The sequence below is a fragment of the Boleophthalmus pectinirostris genome, unplaced genomic scaffold (genome assembly GCF_026225935.1).
Source record: "Boleophthalmus pectinirostris isolate CB_2022bp ecotype Guang Dong unplaced genomic scaffold, ASM2622593v1 HiC_scaffold_22, whole genome shotgun sequence".
Classification (NCBI taxonomy): Eukaryota; Metazoa; Chordata; class Actinopteri; order Gobiiformes; family Gobiidae; genus Boleophthalmus; species Boleophthalmus pectinirostris.
In genome coordinates this window covers 35,702,805-35,720,760 of record NW_026571190.1, presented here as the reverse complement: position 1 = coordinate 35,720,760, position 17,956 = coordinate 35,702,805, and the positions used below count along the sequence as shown (strand labels likewise).

The following is a 17,956-nucleotide window of genomic DNA, read 5'->3' as shown; positions in this document are numbered from 1 at the left end:
GACATAACTCAGAACAATAAAAGTCCAAATTAAAAGTGTTCACAGTCTTGGTTTTCCTTCATTCAGTTTAAGGTGCAGTTTGATTGTTTACAGTGATGGACTTTCTCTTATTGTCAGTGGAGGACGACATGCATGCAGACAGAGTGTTATAATGCAACCAAATATTCCTGTTTGGGGTCAGATGTTTTGCTTCGTTACTCACCTGTTCATTTTGTGCAAACTGAAAAAGTGCACGTTTGGGATAAGCAAAGTTTTATTGCTTGATTTTATTGCTAAGCTCTTTAAAGGTGTAACTTGTCTGGTGGAGGGTTCGTTACCTGCTGCTTGTCTCCATGAAGATATTACTTTTTTTTGCATTGATTATTCCACAGTATGGAAATAAACTTGGAAATGACAAGTTAATGGTGAGATTTATGGAGAAACAAGCCTGCACATGGTAAGAGCTCATGTTTTAAAGCAGGGACGGCTCTACCCAACAAGCTGCTTAGGGCCCCAACGCCACCAGGGGACCCCTGAAAGTGCATAAAATGTTATTACAAATTATGAAAAATCTTGCATTGCACGTTAGTCTACTGCATTATGTTAAAATTATTCAGAAAAAAAGTCTAGTATTTTTAAAAAAAATGTCCCTTGTCCAAAGTTTTGTGCTGTACTTAAATCACCTTAATATTTTTATTTGATGTTGGTAATTCAATCAATAGTTAAGCCTGAGGGGCACTGAAGGGCCCCCACAGCAAATTTGGCTTAAGGCGCCCTTAAAGATTGGGCCAGCACTGTTTTTAAAGTATTTATTAGCTATAAAACACCTGTAACTGAATAAATGTGTGAAAGTTACAGTCAGAGCTGCTCAATTATGGAAAAAAACATTATCACAATTATTTTGGTCAATATTGAAATGATTATTCACGATTATTCAGTTATTTTTTAGTTACACAGTGCATTTATTCAGCACTTCTCTCTCAAAAAAAATCAAAAAACACTTTACTGATAATTTATGCAAAACTTTCAAATTGAAAATAAATATAGGCTACAAATATGTACCTTCTATTTGCAGTTTTGCGATGTATAAAACATAAAATGAATAAAACATACTTTAATAAGGCATACAAAAACATAAATGTATCCAAAATAAACTAAATATCCAGCTGTTCTACAATCTCTATATTTAAATAATATATTTAAAACATAAAATATATTTAAAACATAAAATATATATACTTATTTATTAGGGGTGTAACAATAACCAAAATATCATGATATCATATCGTCGAAAGTCTCTCAATAATATTGTGGGCTGTCACAAAATATCGATTCACAAATCTCTTTGCTTAAATTCATCGTTATGATGCAGCAATAGCTAAAAAAACTGAGGGAACTACATAGACCATGATCCTTTGCTCTGTTTCGGTGCAAACTACATGAAGAAATAGCAGTTCTAATCACTTTTAAATCTTAGTCTAAAAGGAAAAAGTTGCATATTCACAATTTTGTTAACCTCCATAAAATATCGTAATAAATATCGTACCGTGAGATGTATATCATGAAAATATCGTACTGTGAGATTTGGATATTGTTGCATCCCTGTTATTTATTTAAAACATAGTCCTAAATAAACTTTGTTAAGCTCGTTTCAACTCGAGTTTGGAGATCGTTTGACACACAAATTGAAATTACGATCAGAAATTCTATTTTAAGCACGGCCTGACAGTATAATCAAATGGTAATGACATCAAATTATTATGTCAATTTTTTCTTTTGTATATATAAGGAAACACTGGTAGATTTCCAAAAACCTATTGGTGTAGTCCACCTTTAAGTGACTTTTTTTTTTCTCGCTTTTGTTTTTTTCAGGGCTCACGCAAAGTCTACCTCTTCAGAGACCGACCTGAACGACAACGTCCCCTCCCACCGCACGCCCACCTCCACCACGTCGGCCAAACACACCTCGCACAACGGCTTCTTCGCCCAGCACCACGGCCCCGCCTCCGCCTCCTCCATCTACGACTCCCCTCCTTCGCGGGGCACCTCCTTTTCCACTGACTCTGGCCTCTACCACCTGCCCCGTAGCTACTCCCAAGACACTGTGCTCGCCCCCAGATCCGCGCCCTCCCCGTCCACGCACCCGGACAGCACGGAGCCGCCGAGATTTACACTTTCAACACGCCGACTCGGAAGGCGTCCATGGAGATGCAGATGCGCAACATGTCGATCAGTTACGATTTCCCCACCACCCCCGGTTCGAACTGTACGTACCAAGTGCCCCGTACGATGCCTTCCACGGGGTCGGAGAGCGGCGGGGACGTGGTGCCACCTCCGAGACCTCCCAAACCTTCTCTCACGTCCACGTCGGGACTGCCGCCGCCCCCCGCCGAGCGCTCGCCGACGGACAACTACTGCGTGCCCAGGTCGGCCTCGGAGACGGACGGGAACTACTGCGTGCCCACGGCGGCCGGAAACAAGGCTCTGCGCAGTAACACCATCGGAACTGTGGACTGTTCACGGATACGGAAAGGTTAGACTGAACCGGGCAGTAGGGCTGGGTATCATTAAGAAGTCACCGATACGATACATAGGCCACGATACGATACAGTGAGCTTTCGATTTGATATTTTTCAAATCGATTCTATACTGTTCAATACAAAATAATGGCTAAATCGTGGCTGTGATACTAAAAGTCTTTGTTAAACCACTTTTTGTGCAAAGTTTATATGAAAAAGGCCAATTAAAATCATCAAAACAGTGAAAATATCAAATTTGTCGCATAAACAAGTTTCCTTCCTCTAAACAAACAACAAAACTGTAGCTCTATAACAAAATAATTTCATAAAATATACCAAAAAATACTCTTGGTGATATATCGATACAGCAGCCCACGATACTGATACTGTATTATCACATTAAATGATACGATATATCAGTATTTCAATATTTTTGCAGGTACAGGTACAGAGTGAAATATTATTGACTTAGACTTGGACTTAGACAAACTTTATTGATCCACAAGGGAAATGACTTGGACACAGTAGCTCCCATATCACAATATAATATAATAACAAAGAGTAAAAGGTGTCCAATAAGGTATAAGTATATAAATGTAAACATATAAGTCAAAATAAAATAGAAAAAAAACAGTATTGACTATTGAATACTTTTGAATGAATGCTAACTTGAGTATTATTCATCTTAGAATCTTGGTTTAACATTAGACTGAAGATTCAAAGAGGTAGAGATGGTGACACAACATAAACTTTATTAAAAACTCTAGGACATGTTCTAGATTTTGATAGGTAAGGTTAGAGAATCAGAATCAAAATACACTAGACGGTTCGCAGAAACCCCAGAAGTGCGTGTTCGGGCACCAGCCAATCAGCGAAGAGCCAGACATTCTGTGTTGTCTACGATTCCCGAGATCGAGGATTTATTTAAAGCTGGAATAAAGTAGAGAATGTTTGTTGAATTTTATCAAGGGGAAAGACGTTAACCCGGTTAGAGGCGCATTACATATGTCATGACCACATAGCAGCGATTGGTTAAATAAAAAAAAGTACCTGCCTACCGTTGAGCGAACAAATTCTAACTCTGTGAGGTCAGACGGTTTCTAAGAAGTAAAACCGGCTGATGAATCAGGCTAAGAGAATCTGCTCTGTTTAAAAACATATTTTTTCCCTACTTAAAACTTTAGAGAAAGACTTTAAAACTGGAGAAACAAAAGAAGACATTGTGTTTGTGTGGCTATACAGTTATAATCAGAGCAGAACAGAGCATTGAGCGTTTTCTGGTCACAGTTAAAGACGGGGTTGATCGACAATTTGGCGTCTTGAGAATAAGCGATTAAAAATGTCTCCAACACGCACGAATCACTCCAAATAAAACTTTGACTGTGCAAATTGTGAAAGGAAACAGCTATAACAGCCTTGCATAATAACACAACATAATAGAGCTGCTTTAACGGGCCAAGTGTGTTTATGTGCGCTTTAGTTTTTATCTTTATCCTCTAAAATAACCTTCTATAGTGCACTCCCGAGGCGGTGAGAGCAAAGCACGTGTCCAATTTTTCCAGTTTATGCGCTGACTTTTCATTTAAAAGCGTTACCTTGGTGATTAGTCATCTCTTTAGTATTTGCACAGTCACCGTAATATTTTTAAGCTGCTGCGAGAGGCTCTGTGTACAAAGCGGTGATTAGTGAAAGCAATTCAGGTTTCAGCCATTCACGCAGTCAAAGCAGTAAACCTATTCAAAATAATCTGTTATCTCGCATTTTGTTAAATATTAAAGAGCCATATTGCGCTATTTTCTGATCTGTGTTATAATGTTTCCTCATCGCAAACAAACTACGAGTTTTGTTTTGTTTAATCCACACGTTTAAGTAAAAAATGTTTAGTTTTGTGAGATCTGGTCAGTGGAATATTTCCCTTTCCAGCTAAAATCCTGTCTTTTGAAAATATCTGAGTGTTTTTAAATGTTTGGAATTCCTTTAGTGTTGTCCAGATAACTGTCTGAAAACAAACCTGCTGCCAGCGCAGAACTCCAGTGCCAGAAAGTGCGAATAAAAAAAACAAACAAGTCATTCCTGGCTTAAAATGGCATTGGCTTAAACAGGCCTAACATCACTCGCCCCCTAGTGGTGACATACATTATTACAACTACAACTAATTCAGAATGGAAAATGCAAATTCTGATAAATGAACTTCTATATTGTCCTGCAGATAAATAATGTTATAATTATAGGATAGTTTAAAGAATTTGTTAAATTTGAGCTGATTTTCAACCCTCCTAGTTGGTTTTGAATTGACTTTTTTAGCTTTTCTTTAGAGTTAATTTCATTTTTTTCTTCCAGATTTTGGATCACAGGACTGCTATGACATTCCTCGGTCGTTTCCCTCTGACAAAAGCTGCTCATTTGATTTCAATGAAAGCTTCAATAGTTATTTTGTAAGTATCGACATCTACACGACCAGTCGAAAGTTTGGACGCACCCTCTCATTCTGTGTTTTTTTTCTTTACGTTTACTACTTTCTATGTTTTCTATACATACAGAAGACATTAAATATATGAGGCAAGATGTGTGGAATTGCGCAGAAAAGGAATAAAATTTAAATAACGACAGTGTATTTTTTTATATTCAAATTCTCAGAGTATCCACACTTTGCTTTTCGATCTCTTGGAAATGGTTTTCACTTCACAGCTGTGCCATGTCAGGGTCAACAAAAGCCAAAAGTACAAACCTTTTTCAATTTTTACGTGTCAATTCATAGTTTTGATGCCTTCAGTGAGAATCTATAATGTAAATAATCCGGGAAATAATGAAAATGAATGTAATTTTGAGACATCCAGGAGTAAGATGAGTTAAATGAAAAACAACTGGACTTACTTTAACGTTTTAACATCTTGCTACCAGCCAGCCAGTTTCATCGAGGTTATGTTTAAACTCCCAAAAGATGCAGTGAAGGCGGTGAAGTTTAAGATTGACTCCAATCCAGTTGTTTTTGTTTAACCACCATATTTTTTGGACTATAAGTCGCTCCGGAGTTTAAGTCGCACCAGCCAAAAAATGCGTAATGAAGAAGAAAAAAACATAATAAGTCGCACTTTTTGGTCGAAATTTATTTTATAAAATCAGGGACCACGAACCAACATTTTATCTTGAAAGGCAAGTTATAGTAATATCCATGCATCCATTTTCTTCCGCTTATCTGGGGCCGGGTCGCGGGGGCAGCAGTCTAAGCAGGGACTCCCAGACTTCTTTCACCCCAGACACGTCCTCCAGCTCCTCCATGGGGACCCCAAGGTGTTCCCAGGCCAGCCGAGAGACATAGTCCCTCCAGCGTGTCCTGGGTCTTCCCCGGGGCCTCCTCCCGGTGGGACATGCCTGGAACACCTCCTGAGGGAGATGTCCAGGAGGCATCCAGAACAGATGCCTGAGCCACCTCAGCTGGCTCGTCTCGACGTGGAGGAGCAGCGGCTCTACTCCGAGCTCCTCCCGTATGACGATAACTCACACAGGAGTTATAGTAATAAGAATAGAAATAAAGAACAACAGGCTGAATAGGCGTCTAGCATGTTAACATAATGTATGTTAATAGTTGTTCAGATAACTATAGCATAAACAACATCACATAAGTTTACCAAACTCTCCATCTCACTCCAGATCACTAAATCCATTGAATCCATTGAATTCTTCATCCTCTGTGTCACTTCTGAGCAACTCCGCGCAACTTCGATTGAACTTCGACTTCGGTTCCCGTGAAGCTGTGTTCTCCATTCCCGCTTTCCGTCAGTGTCTCACAAGTTTCTCGCTCACTCCAAACTTTCTTTCTGCTGCTCGATTACCGTTTTCAGCTGAATATTTCACTACCTGCACGAGACATGCGTAGAAAATTGACACACAAGCCTAGAGCGCCCTCATGCGGTTGTCAGTCTGAAAAATTTAATATATAAGTCGCACCAGGAGTATAAGTCGCAGGAAACACCCAAACCATGAAAAAAAAAGTGTGACTTATAGTTAGAAAAATACGTAATTGATAAGAAAATGAATGAAAACTGTCTGAACTTTTGACTCGCTGCGTATTTTCAATATTTGATCACATGCCTCAATATCTGCTTCATCTCGTTACTAGAAAAACAAAGGTATGATGCCCTTGGGGAGCCAGTCCACCGAAGAGATGGATCAGAACTACGTGCCCATGAGCGCCAACTCCCCGTCGCACCACTCGGGCAGCCTGTCTGAGCCCATCCACGAAGCCAACTACGTGCCCATGACCCCCAGCAGCATGGAGTTCTCCTCTCTGGGTAAACAGGTGCCTCCCCCTGCGCACATGGGGTTCAGGTCCAGCCCCAAGACCCCCCCTCGTCGCCCCATGATGAGCGAATGCCAGCCCCCTCCAGTGGACCGCAACCTCAAACCTGACCGTAAAGGTGAGAGCGACAGAGGTACTAAAGCATGCGCAGCTTCACTAAACGGCATTAACAGCGTCCTGGGGGTTTGCTCTGGGGTCTGTTCTGACTAATGTGACAATCTGACTGCTCACTGTGCTTCGTGTTTACTGCTCATTTCTCTAGCGCTGGCTCATGGGTATTAAATAAACCAGTGTTTTGCTGAATAAATATTGTTTATTTTTGTTTGGTCTGTTCACTCCTACTTACTGACTCAAAGGTGCACTGCGGAACTTTTCTAGTGGGTTCATCGTCAGCTTGTCTTCGTGGAGATGTTATTGCTTTGTCTAGACCAGGGTTGGGCAATTATTTATTCCATATGGCCACATGAGAAACAGAAAATATTGTGGAAGGCCGGGCCAAAATGCTTAAATCAATTCTAAAAAAACAGTAAATATCATTGTTTTGATGAGCTGGTCAGACTGGTTACAGTTTATGTTATGACTAAGCAATGAAAAAGTGAAGTTGCCTTACCAAAAATGTCATTTAAAAACACCTCTAAAATAAAAGCAATGCAGCTTTAGTCCATGCATGAGGTAAAATTATAAAACATGTTTATTTTGTAATTCCAAATGAGCTTAAACGGGTCGGTCAGAGTCGACCAAATGTGGCCCAGGAGCTGGACAAGGCCCAGGTCTGGTCTAGAATGTTCCACAGTAGAAATTAAACCTGTCTATCTCAAGGGAGACAACTATAGGCTACATTACAGGTCAGATCTGTGGAGAGGCAACCCTATTCACAGAGAGAATTATTGTATTTTTGAGCAATAGAAACATCCGTAATGAATAAAAGCTAAATAGATGTGTTTAATGACATATCATGGAACATTCAAGGCAAAGCAATAACATCTCCATGGAGACAAGCAGGTGACGGACACTCCACCAGAAAAGTTGTGCAATCCACCTTTATTTTCATTTGACAGATTAATATATTTTTTAATTTATAACTTTGGTTTTGTGGGATAGAACCTGAAGTAAATATTTATCATAATTTTACATCTGTTAAGTCACAGTTTGTGGAAAAAAGTAGGAAACAAAAAGTTGAAAAATACATTAAGCTAAAACAAAAACTTGTAAACCTGATGCCCTGTCACGAGATCATGAAGACCTAAAATTCCATCGGAAATGCAGTGCCAATTTATGATTTTTCTGACATTGAAAACATTGATTTAACAAAATAGCGATATTGCCTTTTTTTTTTTTTTTTATTCAGTCATAACTAGTGAGCAGTTTAGATGAGTTTTGGAGAATTTTGACCTTAATGTTTGGTTCAGCCGTCCATGTAATTCAAATCTGTCAACTCGATAAAAGTTTTTGAGTGAAGACATTTCGCTGGCCTCTTCTTCTTCAGTTTTGGTCAGACGCTCGTGGACACTGCGCTTTATATTTGTCGAATCGATGAGCAAACTACACTGAAACTACTCTGAAACTAACACACCTACTAGTATTTGTTTACAGTTTCTTTACTCGGTCTGCTGAACTACAGAAAGTGTGAACTGTCCCTGAGTCATGTTTTGCATCATCGTTCAGGTATTTTCACTATTGGTTTCCTTGTTTAAATGTTATTACTCCATCCTCAGACCGAAAACCAAAACAAGGAAGACAGTAGTGATAATCAGTATTCTAACAAGTGTGAGATCAATCAATTCAATTTATTCTTATTTTTTCACAATTATCTATTATAATTCCACATAGATACACACATATACTTATTCGTAAGTATGTGCAGTCATTTGCCAATATGTGAAAACTGAAAAAAAATAAATAAATAAATAAAAAATACGGACACCCAAAGATGCTATGCAAGTTTATGGAACTGGGTCCATCACCACTACGTGATTAATTAATTTGACAGATTACTTCAGTTTTTGGTTAAAATACTAAATAAAAAACTAAACAAACAAGGAATGACAAAAACAAAATAAAAATAAAATAATAATAATAATATAATAATAAATAAATAAAAATAAATAAAAATAAATAAAAATATGTGAATAAATAAATAAATAAATAAAAATATGTGGAATAAATAAATAAATAAATAAAAATATGTGGAATAAATAAATAAATAAGTAAGTAAATAAATAAAAATATGTGGAATAAGTAAGTAAATAAATAAAAATATGTGAAATAAATAAATAAATAACAATATGTGGAATAAATAAATAAATAAAAATATGTGGAATAAATAAATAAATAAATAAAAATATGTGGAATAAATAAAAATATGTGGAATAATAATATAACTACATCAATTATGGGCCTGAACAATTATGTAGAATATGACTCGGGGACATTATTAAAATTATTACAGGAGTTTCAGTGTAGTCTGTTTCTCTCTTCAAACTGATATAAGACAGATAGGTATAAGTTCATCACTGCGGCGAAACGTCTTCACTTTAAAACCTTTAGTCCCAGTGACACAATTGAATTTTTCATTTTTTATTATGGTTGCTGGGTAAAGTACAATCAAGCCCTTCACCAAAATGACAAAACTAGAAAAGACAAGGCAGTTTTTTTGTTTGAAATCTTAAATATATTGAGGTTTATAGTCGTCTAACCTCTCTAATGCACTTTAACCCACTTCATTAAGTAGGTCTGGAATGCCTCTTATTTCGTCTTACACCCAGTGACATTTACAGTAGTTATTTGGTTTCATTCTAGTGCTTTCCTTTACCATTTTATTTTAGTTAAGTACAAGTAAAATCTGCCTGAAAATGACACGAGACACCAGCTAATAACAGATGATTTTTCAGAGCCGGGTATAGACTGTGCTCAGTGTGATACCAGTGTCCCCATCTTCTGTTACAGACTATTTTCACCTTTTGAGGTTTTTTTTTTTTTGAGTTTGTGCAGTGGCTGTATCCTCTCTCGGCGCAGATAGGTCCGTGACAAAAGCGCTGTTGTTTAGCTGGGGCCTGCGGAGTGTTTTGGAGGGTGCTGGTCACCTCCATCGCCTTTGTTCCACTCGTCTGAATGGAGTCCTTTGATTTGAGACCTAAAAGAACCAGGACTTTGGCTCTGTGCAGGGAGAATTATCACACACACAGACTAAAGCTACAGAAACATCATGGTTAGTTATTAGGGAAGTCATTATATTTTAGTTTTAGTGTTATGTTTATTGTCAGTGAAACACCAACTTCGACTTCCAAATATCGATTCAGACAATATTCAGAAACTTTGTGTTTTCTTCTAATGAGATAAAGTGTAAAACGATAATAGCTTATTTACCTGTTTTTGCAGTTTGTCTTGGTAGGAGAAAACACAAAGTTTATATACAGATGTGTTCAAAATTGTTGGTACCCTTCTGGTAATGAAAGAAAAATCAACAATGGTCACTGAAATAACTTGAAACTAAGAAAAGCAATAATAAATAAAAATGTTCTGAAAAATAACCAATGAAAATCACACTGTTTTTGAATTTTTGTTCAATTGAATAATTAAAAAAGAACAAACTAATGAAACTGGCCTGAACAAAAATGATGGTACCCCTAGAAAAGATTGTAAATAATTGGACAATAGGGACAGAAATTGTTTGTTAGCAGAGTTTGCCTCAAAAGGTTGTGTAACAAAATATTAAGTAAAGGGTACAGTCATTTTTGTCCAGGGCAATTTCATTATTTAGTTTTTTCTAATAATTCTATTGAACCACAGGTGAAAAGCAATGTTTGATTTACGTAGGACCATTTTCAGTAAATTTTTATTTATTATTGCTTTTATCAGTTTCAATTTATTTCAGTGATGATTGTTGATTTTTCTTTCATTACCAGAGAGGTACCAACAATTTTGAACACGTCTGTATAATAAGACTTTTTACTGGTCGTAGCTGACCCAGAAAGTCTCAGAATGTTTGAATGTTTATTTATACAAACCTGCTCTGAAATTACTTGAGGGATTTTGTCTTATTTTATTTTAGTTTAAATTAAATTAATGCTGTTTTCAGTCCCTGCACTGGTTACTTATTATTGGGTATTAGCAGATACTTAAAGCTATAATACTGGAATCAGTATTGGAACTGAAAAAGCTGAATCGATGCATCCCTAGTTATTATAAAAAGAAACATCAGTATTTTTTTTTTTGAACTTTTATTGCCAAAAGTGTTTTTCACATCAACAGTGTCCTGAGACCGGGCCTTCACACAGTTTATATATTTACAGTTTTTTCCCTTTTCTCCTTTTTCTAGAAGAAAAAACAATTAGTAAAAAAATTAATAAAAAAATAAAGCATGTTAGGGCTTAAGTGTCTTATTTGAAAAAGTAAATCACTGGACCATGAAACATCACAATTTAATATTAATTATTATTAATGACAACATAACCAAACAGACAGCTGATTCATTCGTTTTATCTTATCTCTACTTATTTTATTATATTATTATCAACAATGTGAGGAACACTTTAAATGATGAAGGTAATTCATTAACAGCCAGATAAAGACACTATTCAGATTTATTTTTGAGTTTGTATTGTGTATCGTGCAACCAAATTTCCACTGAGCTCAACTGAAATGACTTAATTTTTTTTCTGATTATTATATATAGTGTCCTGAGTAATCACTATTATCAACATTCTGCAGAATTTTATTTTTAATATAGAAAAAGCTGCAGTTTTAAGACATTAATACATTAAGTGTGTATGTTTTTAATAGAACCTGAGCTACAAGTCTAAAGTAGGTCTTGAATTTGATGCCAGGGCTAAAGAAGCGCATCTTTTATTTGCATTATGTTATATTCACAAGACAAATCTCTTTTTCTGATGCATATTTACCATGAGCCATGCTGTTTTCTGTCTCATCTTGTTATTAATACAGATCATTTTTTTCTGAAACTGTTTAAAAAACCTGTGATCTCTTCCTTGACTAACTGAATGAAAATGAAAACAAGGAGCTCGTTCTCGATTCAAAGTCCTCTCCTGTCTCCCGTGACATTTGCATGCACAGGTGTGATGTCAGTGTTTGTGTGGGAGACCGTGGTGCATGGAGCGAGGTGCATGCCGGTTAGCATCGTCTGCTGTTGTCATGACAATCGTCCTCTTCATAACTGCACAGAAATGGTGTACAAAATTATCTAGCTAAGTTAAAATGACTTAAAGGTGTGTTGTGTAACTTTTACAGTGGACCGTCGAACACTTTTCTCTGCGGAGATGTTATTAATTGGTCTGGAACGTTTCACAGTATGGCGTTAAACCTTTCTATCTTCATGGAGACCAAACCAGGCGAAGTTACAGGTCAGATCTGTGGAGAGGCGACCCCGCTCACCTGTTTTTCTGGTATTTTTGAGCAATAACACCACCTGTAATTGAATAAATGTAAAGTAGAGCTGTTTAATGTCACACTGTGGAACATTCCAGGCAGAGCAATGACGTATCCATAGAAACAAGCAGGTGATTGACCCCTAACCAAAAAGTTACACAATGCAGCTTTAAATTAAGAACATGTTACTTTATTTGAGTAGGTTCAACTTGACAAGTGAAATTATCTACCAGTGGAACAAGTGTGATTTTCTTAATTCAAGCAACATTTTATTTTGTTTCTTAGGACCTGTTCACACGAGAACACTTGGGAGTAAAAATGACAGAATATTTTATCGGAAGTGTCTTTCGTTTAGACGGTGACGGCGTTTTTGGGGCTTAAAAACACGCTCCGCCATAGCATTTCCATCTACACTGCCCAAGACGCAAAACTCTGGTCAGATCTGCTCACGTCACATACACGTTTACGTCACATACATACAGTACGCAGAAACAAACATGTCGGATGGCATGCATACCCAATCGAATTCCACACACTTTTGCGTCACCGTATGCACGCAGAGTTCCTCCTGAAAACGCTCATTTAAACATGGAATAAAAAGTGAAGATGCAACGCCACTTTTGTGTCTTCTGTTCAGACTGTCATCATATAAACATAGCCTAATTTTAAATGCAAAGAGTTGTTGTTGTTCTTATCTTAAAGGTGCATTGTGTAACATTTCTACTGGAGGGTCTGTCACCTGCTTGTTCCTGGAATGTTCCACAGTGTGACATTAAACAGAATCCATGTGTCATTCATTCATTTTCATTCGTTTTTTAAAATAAAACCAAAAATAAGAAAACGAAAAAACAACAGTTTTCTTCATTATTTGTTTCCAAAACCAAAGTGAAAAAACGGATAACGACCGTTTCCCGTTTACGTGACTTCCGTGACTGTGATGCCAAATTTTTGCCCTGCGTACAGACTGAACCAGGACTGAACCAGGACTGAACCAAGACTAAACCAAGACTAAACCAGGACTAAACCATTTTCAGTCCTGGTCTGGTCCTGGTCTCAATCTTGGTCTCAGTCCCGGTCCTGGTCCCAGACTCAGTCCTTGTCTGGTGCCGGTCTAAGTCCTGGTCTCAGTCCTGGTCTGGTCCTGGACCTGGTTTAATCCTGGTTCAGTCTGGCATCTCCGTCACGGAAGTCACGTAAACGGGAAACGGTCGTTATCCGTTTTTTCTATTTTTCATTTAAACACAAAATGGAAAACTGAAAAAACAAATCATTATCATATAGTTTTTTCATTTTGGTTTTGGAGACAGACAATGAAGAAAATAGTTGTTTTTTCGTTTTCTTATGTTTTGTTTTATTTTGAAAAACAAATGAACAAATGATACACGGATTAAACAGCTCTACTTTACATTTATTCAAGTACAGGTGGTTTTATAGCTCAAAAATACTTTGAACAACAGGCATTTTCACTGTGAGCGGGGTCGCCTCTCCACAGATCTGACCTGTAACTTGGTCTGGTTTAGTCTCTATGGAGATAGAAAGGTTTAAAGCCATACTGTGAAACATTCCAGACAAAGCAACAACATCTCCATGGAGAAAAGCATTTGATGGAAGCTCCACCAGAAAAGTTACACAATGCATATTTGAACTTGTTCCATTGGTAGATAATCATGAAATGTACTCAAATACAATAAATTCTTAATTCAAGAAATCTTAACTTGGCTAGATTTTCGTTTTTTGGAGTGATCAGTGGATGTTCTGCAAATTCTCGTCTTTGGCTTTGCATGGCAGGGCCGTTGTGAACTGTTGTGATTTCCAAAAGATTTTATAATGAGCCCAGTTTTCTTTCGCCAATCAGGTCAAAGTCCTAAAATAATAAGAGCAAAAGGTGTGGGTTTAGAGAGAACGGACTCTCAAACCGTAGGTGAATTCCCCAGGGGACGACGTAAGGGTAGGTACTTCACACTGAACTGCTGTTGTGTCTGAAATCTTCTGACTTGTCCAGACTGTTCCATCTCTGTCCTCTGCATGCACTGGGTGATCCATTACTGTGTGTGTACAGGGACTTCTCTGCGTTTTTGTCCTGTTAGTATCTACACTGTGTACAGAGTGTGTGCTCTCTGTTCTATCACCATGTTTGAAAGTCAGTCTGATTGGCTTTATCAGGTCTTGATACTTGAGATTCTTATGTACAGACCTCTATAAGTTTCATACTTTGACAGTTTCAGCTGCGATTTTCTCAGGCCCCGTCCACCCTAGTTTGTATTCGAGCCATTTTTGTTGTGGATGCAGTGTTCGTCCACACTAATCCAATGGAAAACGGCTCCAGAGACGTGCTGCCAGCTCCCACAAATTCATCTGAGTACGGATCTGATTCGGCACTGTGTGGATGCCTGAAAACGCTGATACTCTGATGTAAGATCTCTAGTTGCCGTCCTTCTTGGACCACGTCACTGTGACTTGTGCCTTCCTGATTCACTGGGTTTGTGACATCGGTCATGTGACGCTATTGCGGAAAACAATTTAGGCAAACCAGAGACAAACGAAAAACAGCGTAGCTAGAAATAGTTTGACAGAACAGACTCACCATCAGCAGAATATCCCTCTGTCACAGAAAGAACACAATATTCCACTGAGTTGTGTCCTTTTTTAAGTCTGACAGAAGCTGGGCACAAGGAGTGAGCTGTTTTTTGAGCGGGTTAGTTTATGCAAATTCGCCATGTCATGTGGTTTTAAGTTTTGTTTCTGTAAAATGTAAACAAATATGCTCAAAGCTGTGTGGATAGAGAAGACTTGCAGACACAGAAACGACATGTCTAGACGCAAATCGTTCCGATACGATTATACGGTGATTCGTTTCAGTGTAAAGTCACGGGATGTTGCTGTGATGAAGTTTAGTTTAGTCTATTTGTTTATATATCGGGGAGAATGCACTTAAAAAAAAAACATTTACCTACACAAAGAGGTCATATAAAACTTATCACCTCTGCCAGGTTCATTTCCAGCTTCAGTCCGTGGAAAGATTGATGTCATAAATGTCGTACATCTCAAACCCAAATCCACTTTATTTACATAGCACATTTTCCAAACAAAGCAGTTTCCAAAGTGCTGCAGAGAGATCATAAAATGAAAACCACAAAAAGGTAAATTGCTAAATTGTGATCACACCAGTCCTAAAACAATAAAACCAATAAAATAAGATAAAAAAATAGCAGTAACTAGTAAAATAAATAAAAGACACAGAGGACCACATAACTCACACAGTGTTAAAAGCCAAGAAGCCAGTGCAAAGACGCAAAAATCGGGGTAATGTGCTCACAGTTTTTGGCGCGCAGCAGAATTTTTGACTGACTGTAAGCGAGAAAGTGCATGGTGGCTGATGCGGGGAAAAAATGCATTACAGTTGTCAAAACAAGAGCAGATAAAAGCACGCGTGACCTGTTCAAATGATTAAAAAGATAAAAAAGGTTTAATTTTAGATAAAAGCTGCAAATGATAAAAATAAAATACAATGTTTATTAGTAGGAAAACAGCTCAAAAATGTGTTGAAATGAGCTGACCGGACACAACATGGAAATATTACGTGACACTTTTGAGGAAGGTTGCAAAGTGTTGACAAAACTTTGAAGATATGAAACTAATAGAGGTTTGTGCATAAGAATCTGAAGTATCATGTTTGAATGTTCATTGTATGATTTTATTTGTTTACAGTGTTTTTTCTGTGAGTGTATAACAGTGCATGATGACAGAGTGACCAGCGTATTTCAGAGACGTGAAGGGCATAGACTGTTTATATAAAAAGGGAATAACGCTGAGACTGCACCGAGACCATGTCAGAGTGTGTTTGAGTGAGTGAGTCTGTGTCAGGACGGCAGTGGCGGTGCAACTTAAAGGTGCACTGTGTAACCTTTCTGGTAGTGATGGGCGAATGGAGCCTCGTGAAGCATTGACACCTCAGTCGCAACATCGTCTCAAATGGTTTCGACGTGTCTGAGGCCTCGGAGAAACACTGACCTCTAGTGGGTAAATTTAACCATTGGAACGCAGGTGTCTCAGCATTGATGAAGTATTGTTAGTGTTAGACAGTACTTGTGTGCAGAGCAACACCGTACCTAACAACAACAATAATAATAATGATGATTTCAAATAATATGTAAAGAGCAACATAAATATCATGCTGTAAATTAGAAAATAGGTCCCAAAGTGATCCCAAACCATTTTCCCACTTGTAGATGCCATCAAAAATGAAACAAATGCCAAAAGTCACCAAAATCACCACTAACGTCACATGATACTCCTCACTGCCCAATGTTTTTAAGAAATATTGGTGCATCTTTTATACTGTAGCAGTTTAGAGCTTGTCAAACCACTGAAGTGCGCTGAACACTCTGAAGCACTCTGAACCAATCACAGAGCGGAACATTCGCCGAGCCAATGAAACGCTTCGATACATTGAAGCGATTGACACGCAGAGCGAAGCAGTCGGGGGAGGGACCGACACTTCCACACTTCGGTCACGTGAGCGGCTGCTGCGAGACGAGCTCCGAGGCAGTGCTTCGGAGCAATTTGTTTCAGAAAGAACGAGACGTGCTCCGGAACTCCGTCTCATTTGCCCATCACTACTTTCTGGTGGAGGGTTTGCCACCTGCTTGTCTCCATGGAGATGTTATTGCTTTGCCTGGAATGTCTTACAGTGTGGCATTAGCAATGAACTTTTCCATGGACACAAGCGGGCAGCTCCTCTAAGTTTCTTATCATGGTTTGACTACTTACCTTTTTTTCTAGTTGAAGAAGAAGGGGGATTCTTTGGCCTTTCACTGCATGTTATCAAACTGTTTTTGTATGTTTTAACATTTGTATGTGACAAATGTGTATCTGGAGATTGATATTGATGTAAGGCTTAGGGTGACCAGAAGTTCTTATTTATCCAGGACAGTCCCAGTTTTGAGCCCTGTGTCCAAAACCAGTTCAAAACCAGTGATTTGTCCCAGTTTTATACAAGAAATGTCTTTATTTTTACCCAATCTGATCCCTGCCAACAGTAAAGAGAGGCATAAATTGTCATATGTTGAAGTAAAATCCAAGAAAGCTGCTTAAAAATGACCAAAATACAAAGAAAATGTGACACATGTTCGTCATGAATGGTCTCAGTTTTCCTTAATTACGCAGTCGTTTCCAGATGTCCCTGTTTTTTATTTTGAAAATCTGGTCACCCTAGGCTTGCTCGTATTTCAAGAAATATTTTAGCTTAAAATTAAATAACCACAACTGAACAAATGCAAATGTCACACATGTAACGTAACACAATAACATCTACATGGAGACAAACGTGGCAATAATATTACAGTCAGTTTTACTCAGAATACACCTTACACACCTTTCATATCCGGATATTTTTTGACGTAGGGGGCTTAAATCTATGTCAGGAACAACTTGTCACACCATCACAGCAAACCTTTATCTATTTTCTTCTTATGTGTCAGGAAAACCCGCCCCACTGGAGATCAAACCTCTGCCGGAGTGGGAGGAGCCTTGTACCCCGGTCCGCTCGCCCGTCACGCGCTCGTTTGCCAGAGAGTAAGTGTCCTAACGTCACAGCTCTATGTTTTACTTACATAGACACGGGCTTGTTCACACCATTCATTTTACATTTGTTTCTTTAATTAAATGTCCTATATTACGAAAAATTTAAGTCATGTTATAATGTTGTTACCTCGTCAAAAACAGACCTGGAGTTGTGTTTTGTTTCATTCACACATGTTTGAATAATCCTTTA

At 38.0% G+C, this 17,956-nt stretch overlaps 1 protein-coding gene across 1 annotated transcript in view; it reads left to right on the top strand.

The window, feature by feature from the left end:
* gab1 (GRB2-associated binding protein 1) overlaps nucleotides 1-17,956 on the top strand; it is a 135,365-nt gene that overhangs the window by 107,438 nt on the left and 9,971 nt on the right. The window contains 6 exon segments of the mRNA XM_055158551.1: nucleotides 1,852-2,135; nucleotides 2,138-2,512; nucleotides 4,839-4,933; nucleotides 6,619-6,916; nucleotides 14,039-14,131; nucleotides 17,664-17,757. Coding sequence (XP_055014526.1) covers nucleotides 1,852-2,135; nucleotides 2,138-2,512; nucleotides 4,839-4,933; nucleotides 6,619-6,916; nucleotides 14,039-14,131; nucleotides 17,664-17,757 — 1,239 coding nt within the window.